The sequence below is a fragment of the Melopsittacus undulatus genome, chromosome 2, assembly GCF_012275295.1.
Source record: "Melopsittacus undulatus isolate bMelUnd1 chromosome 2, bMelUnd1.mat.Z, whole genome shotgun sequence".
In the NCBI taxonomy this organism is placed as follows: Eukaryota; Metazoa; Chordata; class Aves; order Psittaciformes; family Psittaculidae; genus Melopsittacus; species Melopsittacus undulatus.
Window position 1 is genome coordinate 1,051,994 of NC_047528.1, and position 12,676 is coordinate 1,064,669.

General features: G+C 49.5%; 1 protein-coding gene across 1 annotated transcript in view; it reads left to right on the top strand.

Annotated features, from left to right (window-relative positions):
* RNF169 (ring finger protein 169) overlaps positions 1-9,990 on the top strand; it is a 31,180-nt gene extending 21,190 nt beyond the window's left edge. The window contains exons 4-7 of the mRNA XM_034072797.1: positions 2,761-2,907; positions 3,765-3,877; positions 4,821-4,920; positions 6,898-9,990. Coding sequence (XP_033928688.1) covers positions 2,761-2,907; positions 3,765-3,877; positions 4,821-4,920; positions 6,898-8,079 — 1,542 coding nt within the window. The 3' untranslated portion in view covers positions 8,080-9,990. The remainder of the gene's footprint in view (positions 1-2,760; positions 2,908-3,764; positions 3,878-4,820; positions 4,921-6,897) is intronic.
* Positions 9,991-12,676: the final 2,686 nt, after the last annotated feature.

Below are 12,676 nucleotides of genomic sequence, written 5' to 3' on the forward strand. Positions count from 1 at the left end.
TACATCTCCCAGATGTGAGTTGCTTTCCAAAGCCTCACTCTTGATCTGCTTCCCAGCCTTTTGCAGCTGAAAACAAAGCAGTTCCCATAATGATGCACTGGAGACTTTGTTATTTGAAGGGGATCATCTCCTAGTGTAATTTGCTCATCTGGCTTTCAGCATGACTTGAAATGTTTGCTGTGTGTGCACGAGAGTGAGATTTTCTGTCCCCCTCTTCTATACATCACACTTGGAGCCCTTATATTTCCTATTTTCCCAAAGGAGGATCTCATTCCTGTGTCCTAAACCCCAAACTCACCCTCTTAAACTGTCTTTCTGCCATAAGCAGCCTGTTCAGTGCCTGTTATCACACGTAATCAGGAGGGAACCTCCTACCTGAGGCATGTGCTGACATGCACTGCCAGCAGCATGGGTAGAAGAGCAGGCTGCGGGAGGGAGGAAGCAAACCCGCACAGTTCATGGAGCAGAGAGAAGACACCAAACGTGAGTTTGCCAAGCTTTTGGGAGTTAATGATAGGAGCCAGAGGGATGTGCCCTGAAATGGGCATTTCTGAAGGAAACAAAGGGTTTGTTGCTTGTACAGCTTTGTTTCCTGCAGCTCCAGTAGCCAGAAAGGCTACAGACAGCTTAAAATGCATTTCCTGATCACTGTACTGCTAATAGCTGAGAGTCCTGCATCCAGTATTCCAAAGATGCTCCTTGGATAGCTTCTCCCAGGGTAGGTATTTCCCAGGAGTTTGTTCTAGCTTCTAGTCCTCACGTCCCATTGTCTGTAAGTAAATTCTCTAGGAGATAATTTACATGGAGATGCTTCAAATGACTTTGATTTAAATAGTGCAAATCTTATCCTTGGATTTTGCTTTTGTTTGGAACCTGAATTCTGCACCTCAATTCCTTTGTTGTATCCCATTAAGCAGGATTAAGATCCCAGTGTTGCTTTGTTCACCTTCGGCGCAGCTTGCACTTGAACCTCACATGAACTGTGCCATTGCCCCACATCCTTAAATATTCCTGTGTGTTGTTACGTATGCTTGTGGCTTTAGGTTTGGGAATTGAGTATTATTGTAGAAGATAGATAAAATGGAAAGATTTCCATATGGTTTTCTTCCAGGTGGGAAGTATGGAAGGGACATAAGTGCTGGGAGGTGTTTTCCTTGTGATAAATCTCAATGTGAATCTGGTTTTCAGCTCCTTAAAAAACTTGGCTTTCAGATACTTAAAAAAAGGCTCCTTAAGGTGCAGAAATCCTGTTCATGAGACATATAGCAGAGTATTCATCATACCTGTATCATGTGGCTCTAATCCATATTAGTCAGATATTGGGTTGTAGTTATTGCTCAAGCTTATTAATAGATCAGGAATTTAAAGATACATCTTAAACCAGCTGGAAAGGAGAAGTCAAACCAGTCTTTGGAAACATCTTCAAACCCCCATCATCAGCCAAAGGGTGGCTTTGTTCCTGGTTTCTGCCTTCTCTCCTCCCACCTCTCTCTTCCTTGTCTCTGGGGGTTTGGAGTCAGGAGGATTTGGGGCCTTCTCAGTCTGAAGATCACAATGTGCTTTGCATGTACTGCATCATGGGCTCTGTTTTCTTTGTCAGCCTCATGCCCCTGCTCTGGGGTTTTCCCCCTTCTTCATCAGGGAGTTGAAATACTGAATATTTTGGGGAGAATGAGGATTTATGGGATCGGTGTGGATGCCTTGAGCTTTACTGGAGAGCACAGATCCTGCAGCACTGGGAGGCAAGAGGGAAACTGTGGCAGTGTGAAAAGGTGGGGACCTAACAGAGCATCTGAGGTGCCCACACTCAAATGGGAGGTATTTGATTTCCTTGTGCTTCCCCATCACTGATTCATCAGCGTGATGGAGATCAGTCAAGCAGAGGTCAGGCTTGTTGTCTCACACTTACATACCACGTTGGGTGGAGGAAGGAGGAAGGACCTGGTGTAGATATACATCAATGTATAGACTATTCATGGCCTCTGTGAGTCTGAAGTTGAGGAAGAGGTGAGAGACAAGGTGGGTGAATGGCTGGGTAATGAGTGAGGAGGGAGCTGGGTGATGTTATCCGGGGCTGATGGGCTGGTGCTGGCTGAAGCATGTACCACAGAGCCTGTTCATCAGGAAAAGGTGGTGGGAAGGAGGAGAAGGGGATTGTTGTTGTTGGTTTTAAGTCCTGGCAAATGGGGAGTTTGTCCTGCTCGTGACAGGGGTTGGAACTTGGATGAGCTTTAAGGCCCCTTTGATCCAAACCAGTCTGGGATTCCATGAATTGCTGTATCCAAGTTTAATGAAGGTGATGCTGTCTATATGTCTGCCAGATTGTGTCTTGTGTACAGGCCATTTGAAGACTAAAATTGAACTGTCACAACTTGCACAGAACTCCTGTTGTGCACAGGTTGTTGTCTGATTGTCTACAGGGAGATAAAAGCTTTTGTCTCCATTTCAGATAATACCATAGCAGAGCAGTCTTGGTCAAACCCTCGCCCTAACAGTGCCTTTGCTCTTTTGCAAAGAAGATAACATCTGTGATACTTATGCAGAGTGCATGAACATGAAGGTCTTGTAGAAAGAAACTCATCTTCACGCTGGGAGAACTCACATTCCCACACTGTGAGAAACAGGCATTAACTCTACTCTGGAGTAGAGAAGTAAAGACATGAAAGTGAATGATGTGACCAAGCCCTTGGAACAGCACTTGTTGGCAAGCAGGTGTAAGACTTCAAACCTTTGAAATCCATCTCTTGTTGTTCTTTCCAGCTGAGAGAAGAGAAACTGCAAGAGGAGAAAGCTCCTGAGGATCTGATCCACAAGTTCGTGCTGGACGATGGGGATGTAGGGAAAAGAAAAATGGAAGAGCAGCAGAAGAAAGAGGAATCTTTAGTGCTTAAAGTGAACCAGGAGTGTGTAAGTAAGCTTGGGCTTCTCTTTCTACCCATGTTAGACCTTGGTTGGTAGGTGAAATGCTACTAAGGCTTAGTCCTGGAACAAGAACTAAGGTTTTTAAAAGACCTGGAGTAACAGAGTTTCTCCTGTTCCGCTGCTTGAAACTGGAAGATTTCCAGGATTGACACCTTTATAGCCCCTGAAGACTATGAGCTAATAGGTTATAGACACATTGGTGAGAACTGTATTAGGTTTCTTATGACTCTAGATGTTCTTCTAGAGCTTTATACCCCCTTTTACCTGCTGTACTTGTGACTGGAGGAGCAGCTCTTCCAAACACAGCAGAGAAACCTAAAGGAAACCACTCTGCATTGTGTATCCTCAATCTTCAGGCATATACATGTTGCCACAAACATTCCTCCATGACTCTTCTATGTGTAGGTGTACAATACTGTAGTCCAACAGATGCTTCATGCTGAGTTTTGCCTATTTCCCATTTCAGTTGTGGGACTCAGCAGGAAACGCTCTTAACACTGAAAGACTGATAGGCTGAGATGTGGGTACTGGATAATGTCCTGTAGTACCTTTGTTGTAGGATTATCTCATGTTTCCTTGCTCAGTAAATTAACTTCCTTCAATAAGAGCTTTACATAGGTGCTATGTGCTTATTTTGCATTATTTATACTATTGGGGCCAACCTTTGAGCTGTTATCTCCAGAGCAGCGTGAGCACACATACATGCTGACACACTGCACTCAGTTTACCTCCTGTTGGTGTACTCAGGCTTTTGGCATCTTGGATATCTTTGCAAGAGCTTTATTTCCCCAGGGGTTCTTTCTGGTGTACCTATCACTTAACTCTTCCTTGGTTGACTCCAGTTTCCTGAACGTCTCTCGGATTCAGAGAATGAAGAACCATTCCAGGGCAGGCAGACACATCGATCAGCTTTTGTTTCCAAGACCAGTGCCTACTCCTTTGCTTTCCTTTCAGGGTAAGAGGCTGAGATTTAAGTAAAGGTGATTAATGATGAATTACAGATGTTTTGTGGCTGTTGTTCTAAAGGTACCTGAGATGCTTTCATTAAAATGGGTTTTCCAATCCAAAGTAAGTAATGTTGTCTCTGGAACTGTAGAACAGGTTCATTGGTAGAATATGGAGTGAGTCTGATTGCTTCCTACCTGCTATAAAAGCCTGGGGGTTAAAGAAGTTCGTGTTCATCCCATGGAGCAGAAAAATCATTGTAGATTTAAATGACAGAAATCATGGAATGGGTTGGGTTGGAAGGGACCTTAAAGCTCCTCCAGCTCCAACCCCTGCCAGGGCAGGGACCCCTTCCACTGGAGCAGCTGCTCCAAGCCCCTGTGTCCAACCTGGCCTTGAGCACTGCCAGGGATGGGGCAGCCACAGCTTCTCTGGGCACCCTGTGCCAGCGCTTCAGCACCCTCACAGGGAACAGCTTCTGCCTCAGAGCTCAGCTCAGTCTCCCCTTGGGCATCATTTAATCACTAATTAAAAATCATTAAAATGCACCGTTCTTGTGATGAGCTCTGGCTCCTTCTCCAGCACAGAGCTTAAGAGATAACAGCAGCCCCAAACCCCTTACCAGTGAAAGCTGCTGCATGGTGCAGTGGCAGCAGCTGAGTAACTGTTTCCACAAGAGAAGCACAAGGGTTTCCATAGCATCCTCATTAGCTCCGACCTCAATTAGCTACAAGTAGGTGGAGGTGTCAGCGTGTTTAGTGAGGAGCCCTTCAACACAGCCCAGGATTCTGAGGCTGATCCAAGATTCCTGCATCCCTTTTCCCTGAGGGTGTAGGAGGCACCTCTGGCTGCCAGGGCCAATGCCTCCTCCGCAGGCAGCTGTGCCAGGGCTGTCGGGCTGGTTCTCCTTCAGGTCATGAACAGTCTCCTGTTTTTCCCCATCTGCTTTTTAGGAACCTCACCACCAAGGTGGAAAGGAGTCGGAGCTGCAACGACACCATTCAGGAGAGATCAAAGAGCAGGCAGAGATCAGCCCCAGCCAGCAAAACAAAGGTAGGGGCTGTGTCTGCAAGCAAAGGCTTTGTGAAGTGTCAATGTTCTTATCTGAGGTTACACAGCACCAGGAAGCTGGAGATATGAAACACAGTGTTGGTGCTGCTGCCAGTGCTGTATTATCGCCGCAGGGCCAATCACTTCCTTGCAGCTCCCAAGAAAACCCTGCTAGGTTAGGATTTACTAAGCAGGAAAGCAGCTTATGATATTGTTTGTCAGCACTGCAAGTTGAAAAGGTCCTCATGGTGCTTTAGTTTTGTCATTCAGTTTCTTTTCAAGGCTGAATCCTGGCTGATTAAAGAGGAATCTTAGAAGTTTAGGAGTAAAATCTGCTTTTCCTCCCCATCCTCTCTTGTTCCTTCCAGTGGTGTTTAAAGGTTTAAACTTCCAGTCCTCCATCCCTGGCAGTGCTCAAGGCCAGGTTGGATACAGGGGCTTGGAGCAAGCTGCTCTAGTGGAAGTTATCCATGCCCATGGCAGGGGCTTGGGACTGGATGAGCTTTAAGGTCCCTTCATCCCAAACCAGTGTGGGATTCTATGAAACAGAGCAAAACTTATTTCTTTTCTAGTGTTAGAATACTTCCTTTGTACTTCCCTGGCCTGGTCTTGTTTCCCCTTGCATTCAGCAGCCCAAATGAATTAACCTATCTGTTACCCCTGTGCAGGGTGAGAGATGCTTTGCAATGCACACATTGCTTCAGAGTGAGCAGTGCAGAACTGAACTGGGGGGTTTGAGGCTCTTCCAGCAGTAGTCACTGGGTGCCTTCTGCTCCTTGGAGATGCCCTTTGCAGCTGCTGTTCCTTGTGCCATGCCTGGCAGCACCACTGACCCCTCTGCCATGACAGGAGAAGTAAATCCTTGCACTAATCACTTGCTCTTGCACTGATCTCTGTCTCTGGAGCTATTCTCTGCCTCCTTTCTAATGTGCCTCTGGCCTGTGGGGTCCTGGTGGGAGCCAGCAGCAGCTTCAGTCATGAGAGCTGTGAGTTCTCAGCCTGGAACAGCTCCAGTGCTACTCTGCCAGGGCTGCTTGCTAGGATGTGATAGAACCATAGAATCACAGACTGGGTTGGGTTGGAATGGACCTTAAAGTTTATCCAGTTCCACTTGCCCTTGTTGAACCTCATTAGGCTTCTCTCCGCCCAGTTCTCCAGCCTGCTGAGGTCCTGCTGAATGGCAGCACAGCTTCAAGTGTATCACAGAGTCAGAGAGTCCCAGCTCCTTCAGCCCCAACCCCTGCCACAGACTGGGACCCCTTCCACTGGAGCAGCTGCTCCAAGCCCCTGTGTCCAACCTGGCCTTGAGCACTGCCAGGGATGGGGCAGCCACAGCTTCTCTGGGCACCCTGTGCCAGCGCCTCAGCACCCTCCCAGGGAACAGCTTCTGCCTTATCTCCAACCTGAACTTCCCCTGTTTCAGTCTGAACCCATCACCCCTTGTCCTATCACTGCAGTCCCTGATGAAGAGCCCCTCTCCAGCATCCTTGGAGCCCCTTCAGACACTGGAAGCTGCTCTGAGGTCTCCACGCAGCTTCTCTTCTCCAGGCTCAACAGCCCCAATGTTCTCAGCCTGGCTCCATACAGGAGCTGCTCCAGCCCCTGAGCATCCTCGTGGCCTCCTCTGGACTTGTTCCAACAGGTCCATGTCCTTCTGCTGTTGAGGACACCAGAACTGCACCCAGTGCTCACGCTCTGGGGCTGCAGCCCAGCACATGGGGGGGGGGTGGGTTCTGGGCTCAAGCGCACACTGAAACCAGTTCATGCGGAGCTGCTCCTCACCCAACACCCCAAGTGTTTCTCCTCAGGCTCCACCCAACCTATAGGTGTGCCTGGGATTGCCCCAGCCCAGAGGCAGGACCTTGCACTTGGCCTTGTTGAACTCCATGAGGTTGTCATTGGCCACCTCTCAGGTGTATCAGCCACTCCTCCCATTGTCCTCAATGACAACTGTCTGAGCTGTGGTGCTTTGCTTTGCAGGTGCCCTCAGTCACCAGCACATCCACGCCGCTGGCTGGGGTTCTGTCATCCACCCAGAACAACCGCTGCCTCTCAGCCCCGGACCTGACAGCAGACAAGCGCCTGGTTCTCAACCCTGTTTCCTCCCTCTCAGCCCTGCACAAGCCAGAGCGATCCATCAGCCCCGAGAGCAACGACAGCATCTCGGAGGAGCTCAACCACTTCAAGCCCATCGTCTGCTCTCCATGTACTCCACCAAAGAGGCTTCCTGATGGCCGGGTCCTGAGCCCCCTCATCATCAAATCCACCCCGAGGAACCTGAGCAGGAGCCTGCAGAAACCAACGACCTACGAGGCCAGTCCAAGGATCCTGAAGAAGTGGGAGCAGATCTTTCAGGAGCGCCAGATCAAAAAGACTCTCTCCAAAGCGACCCTCACGTCCTTGGCTTCAGAGCATGGGGAAGATGCTGCAGCTCCTGACATCACCAACTCCATTAGCTGCAATAAGGAGCAGCCACACGCACAGGACGGTCACCTTCCCCCCGACACCACAGGAGACCCTCGCCCCGAGCTGGATTTCTTCCCTTCCATCAGCGAAACGAAGCTGGGAAGAGGGAATGAGAAGAGCAGAGATGCTCAGGCCTTAACCACAGATGACAGCACCACCGATGCAGACATGAGATCCAACATCACCTCCCTCAACCCACGAGTGTCCGAGGTCCCTGACCTAAAGGTGAACACCTTCATGGACAAATCCTGCCTGAGTCTGGGCTCTAAAGTGCTGGGCAGAAGAGTGCTGGGTGTCAGCACATCGCTTCCCGATGGCACCACACTGAAAGCACCGGGTAAGAAGCAGCTGAAATACCTGAACAGCAGCGAATTGATCAATGTCCAGAACAGCACCTGCAGCTCAGTGGAGAACCTCATGGGGGAGCAGCCCCCAGCACTGCGCCGGGGCCGCAAGAGACGCTGTAAAACAAAGCACTTGGAGCACAACGGCTCTGTCAAGAGACTGAGGCACCCAACGGGAGAGGTGGGGTTGGTGCCTGACGTGGAGCAGAAGCTCCAGCAAGAGGAGGAGGACAGGAGGTTGGCCCTGCACCTCCAGAGGCTTTTTGACAGCGAGAACAGGACAGTGGAGAGGCGGAAAGTCCGAGTGGAGCGGTACCTGCTGCGCTCCAAGAGCACGCTGGGTGCCAAGTAGGGCAGATGGACACTGTTGCCTTGCTAGAGGATGATGGGGTTGATCAGATTATCCTATAGGAAACCTATTTTTGGTCAGACTTCCACCCGCACAGTTGGTTTTCTCCATTTCGGTGGTGAGATGTTGGAGGTCCAGTTCAGAGCGAAGCCAGAGTCCTTTCAGCTGAACAGCACCAAGAGGGATTGAGGGATAAGCTCCTCGAGTTTTCCTGGTCCATTGGTCTGAAAGATGTGTGCATTGTCCCCGTGAATACACTGCAATGTATATGCAATGAGTACCTCTGCATGCAGGTGGTGACATTTGGGTTCCCCGGCTAGGAGGGTTGTATGAGGAGCTCATCCACTCCTTGCCTTGCTGCTTCAATAGGCCAAGGGAAATCAGAGCTCTACTCATAGGAAGTAGGGTTTTCCCATCCAAGAATGTCTTCTCTGCCTGTTCTCTTCCTTACGTTGTGGTGGTCAGGCTGTTACTGATGTCAGTGTGTTTGAATGACCCAAGTTAAGGGCTGTCAGAGGGAGGTTGATCTATGTGTCTTCTAGGAAGTACTCAACAGATCCCCCTGTAGTACTTACAAGTGAGTGTACCTCCCTGTGCACCAGCAGCACAGCTCACAGGTTACTTTCTTCAAGTAGAAAGTAGTGAAGAAAGATTTAAAAGAAGGATTTTACTGAAAAACCTTAGAGGTTGCTGTGGCTGCCCCATCCCTGGCAGTGCTCAAGGCCAGGTTGGACACAGGGGCTTGGAACTGGACGAGCTTTAAGGTCCCTTCCAACCCAACCCAGGCTGGAATTCTGTGACCTTGCACATTGGTGTTAGTGACACAGCAAAGAGCTCAGGTAGAGCAGTTGGGACCATGCTCTGGGCACTGTGACCCAGGCAGCAAACGCAGCTTTTCTCCCATCCCTGCCTCTTCCAAGGCAAGATTTTCCTGTTCTTCCCACTCAAATTGATACCTAGAAAGGGAAACTCCAGCTGGGTGATTCCAGGAAGGATTCCTCCCTGCTGCCATGAGCCTTGCTCAGTTCAGAGATCCCTCAGCACACCTCAGACCTGTCCTTACTCGTCCAAAAGCAGCCCCAGGGAGGCATCCCGAGGTCTGTGACGCATCACCCTCCTCTCCCAGCACTGGATGAACTGGGATGGGAGAGCCAGGAAGGGAGCCCAGCACTCCCAGCCTGCAGGCATGTGGATGTGGGTGCTCAGGGTGATGGGAGCCTGCCCTGCCCCTGCTCCCAGCTACCTGTCTTCAGGTTCAAACCACTAAGAGGGCTCAGGTGAGCAATGCACTAAAGATTCCCACTTCAAGGCATGAAGTTGGGCAGCCTGGACTGGAGGTAGCTCGGAGCTTGGACTTGATGGAGCATGTGGTGGCCCATCCTTGGGTTCTTCATATTTCCATCACTCTTTCCCATCATCCATTATAATTCCATTGATTATTTCCTAAGCAATGGAAATGATTTGGTAATTACTCAACAACAATCAGCTCAACTCAGTACTTGCAGAGTATTCACTGGGGACCCTCAATGCCCACAAGGACCTTGTCCAGGGCAGAGGTTGCAGTGTTCACCATCTGGCTGACCCATGGGCTGGGTGACAAGGGGTGTTTTGGGGATGGAGCTGAAGCACAGTGCTGGGGAAAGCTCACCATGATCCCATGGTGTGAAGGGAGGAGAGCCGAGTGTGTTCCAGCAGATGGATCTGATCCAAGAGAACGGTCGTTGCCCAGTTTCCTTTAGCTAGAAATAATGGTTTAATATCTCCTTCCACCTTAAATGGTTAAAGAGAGCAAACAGGAACTGGTTGGCACTGGGACAGGATGCTCAAGGAAGTGCATGTCCCATCCCTGGCAGTGTTCAAGGCCAGGTTGGACACAGGGGCTTGGAGCAGCTGCTCCAGTGGCAGGGGTTGGAACTGGATGAGCTTTAAGGTCCTTTCCAACCCAACCTATTCCATGATTTTCTCTCCTGTGAGGACCCTGGCTCCTTTTTTCCTCCCCAAATTGAACTGGATTCCTTTTTTTATTTTAAAAAAAGAAATCTTATATTTTAATGGATAAAATTTATATATTTTAAATACTATATTTCAACAGATGGACACTTTGGTTTTGAGAAATCTTATAGCAATGATTCCGTAATATATATCTCTCTCTATATCTATCTCTGTATCTCCTTAACACACCAACTACTGGGTGGTTTAAGTCACACCTAGGGCTTGCCAGGCCTGGCTTGGCTATGCCTGACCTGCTGCAGCCCATGGATGATGGCTTTCCATGCCCTCTAACACCACAGCCTCCACAGGTGCTGGTTGAAGCAGGCACTTGTGACCCAAACCGAATCCTGCTCCTGTATCCAGCTGTGAATTGGAAGGAATTGAAGTGATTGGAGCCTTGGACCTGATCTAGATGAGCAGCACAGAGAGAAGAGGATGGAAAACACTGGCACAGGAAGCCCAGGGAAGCTGTGGCTGCCCCATCCCTGATTCAAGGCAGTCTGCTCTAGTTGAAGATGTCCCTGCTCATTGCAGGCATTGGAACTGGATGGGCTTTGAAGGTCCCTTCCAACCCAACCCATTCCATGATTCCAAGTAGCATTGGCCTGGATGAGCCTTTCACGGTGAAATAAGCTCAGAGGGAACCCCACGGATGTTCTTCAGGATTCATGCTGATTTTTCCCAACATTTTGAGCTAAACCCTGCACTTCCCAAGTGCATTTTGAGTTGTAATTACTTTTACAGGTCCCTTCCCCATGGTTCATCCCTTGAGCCCATATCAGACTTCCCAAAACAGCTTCATCCGGTTCTGCAGTGCTTGAGGGATGCATCCAGGCTTGAGCTGCTCTGAGCAAGCCCACACCACAAAACCCAGCTTTTCACATGGAATGTGTCCTTTCTTGCCCCTCTGCACATGGATTTCACAGTCCAATTGTCTTAGATCCCTTCTTCAGATGACATCAGTATTATGGGGGTTTGTGTCTTCATTCCCTCTTCCTAAATCCAAGCATCCAGGAGGTGATGCCTGAGCTTGGAACCAGGAACCCCTCGTGCCTCTGGTTTAACCTCACCTTCACTGGGCTCCAAAGCAAGAGAGTGCTCCTTGGCTCCCCAGGCATCATACATTGCATCCACGTTGAAGACCTTTGGATGTGGTATCACAGTCCCATCATGGAAGCTTTCAGGAAAGCATCAGAGCAAGATCCACCTCTTCTCATGAGGTTTTCAGCCTGATGAAGCTGCTGGCTGCGTTTCCACATCCATTTCTCCATCTGGTTGCTGAAGGAGCAGGGAGAACATGGGATGTTCCCATCTGGATCACCTAAACCTTCTCCCCTTCTGAGTTGTATCAGGAGCATGACTGCCCTTGGCTGAAACCCACCTAAGGCAGTGCTGGGATCACGACCTGAGGTGGTTTGAAGTTAGGATGAATGTGTTACCAATTTAACATTCTGCTTAAGCTTGCACAAAACCAAGTTAATTGTATGTAATTCCACTTGAAAGAGCAGGAATTCTTCCTTCTATCCTGTAAAGGTCAGGTATGACACTGCCTTTGCCACAGGTGATGCCAGCTGAGAAGGAAGACACCTCTTCCTGAATGATGGATGCTGCAGAGGTCCTAAGATGAAACCACATGTGTTCAAGGCCAGGTTGGACACAGGGGCTTGGAGCAGCTGCTCCAGTGGAAGGGGTCCCTGCCCATGGAACTGGATGAGCTTTAAGGTCCCTTCCAACCCAAACCATTCCATGATGCTATGGGAGTCATTTCTAACCGTTCTTTCTGCAGCCGCCTTCTCTCCGGGATGAGGGCAGTGGGACAGGGAGAGCATCCTCCTGGAATGTGAAGCTCTCTTCTCCCATAGGAAGCAAGAAGCAGGTGAAGAGCTTGCCCTGCTGGAAGCACTGAAGGGGCTGGGGTTGGTTTGGTGACAGAAGGACCGGGTCTGCCAAAGATGCCACCGGCTCCAGAAGGTTCCTTCTGGAGCTCTTTGCCTGGGAAAAGCCGTAGGGAAAGGTCCATGTTTGGAGTCAGGGAGGTGAGAGAAATGAAGGAAAAGTGCCAAAACAAGGGGGATTGTACCAGCTGATTGTATCATGGTGTTCTCTAGTGTCAGTATTTACTCAGATGCTGTCGTACGTGCAGTATTCATGCAGTAGTCACGATGTGGAGCTTGACAAGCGCTTCTTTCTGTGTTCTCAATGAAAGCAAAGGGTTGAAGCCTTAAAGACTATCACTGATTTAAACCCAAGCCTTTAGCAATGCTCTGCCTGGACCCTCCAACAGCCCTCTGCTGTCTGCCAGTATCCAGGGAAAGGCTGACAAGGGAGTGTTGCATGAAAACCTGGTCCCTCTCAAGCCATCGAGGGACCGAAGATGCCAACCAACCACTGTTGGATGCATGGTCCTGTGTGGCACCACCGTGGAGCCCTGTATCCCATGGAACTGGGACCAGTGTGAAGCTGGGATGATCCCAACGTGCCGCATCCAACACAAACCTTCCTTGTGTCCAACCCCCCCAAAGCATCAGCTCCGGAATTAGCTCTTCACTATGCAACAGGTGGTGATGGAGGGGGGGTGTTTGCTTGGTTTCCTTGGTATTTACTGTAA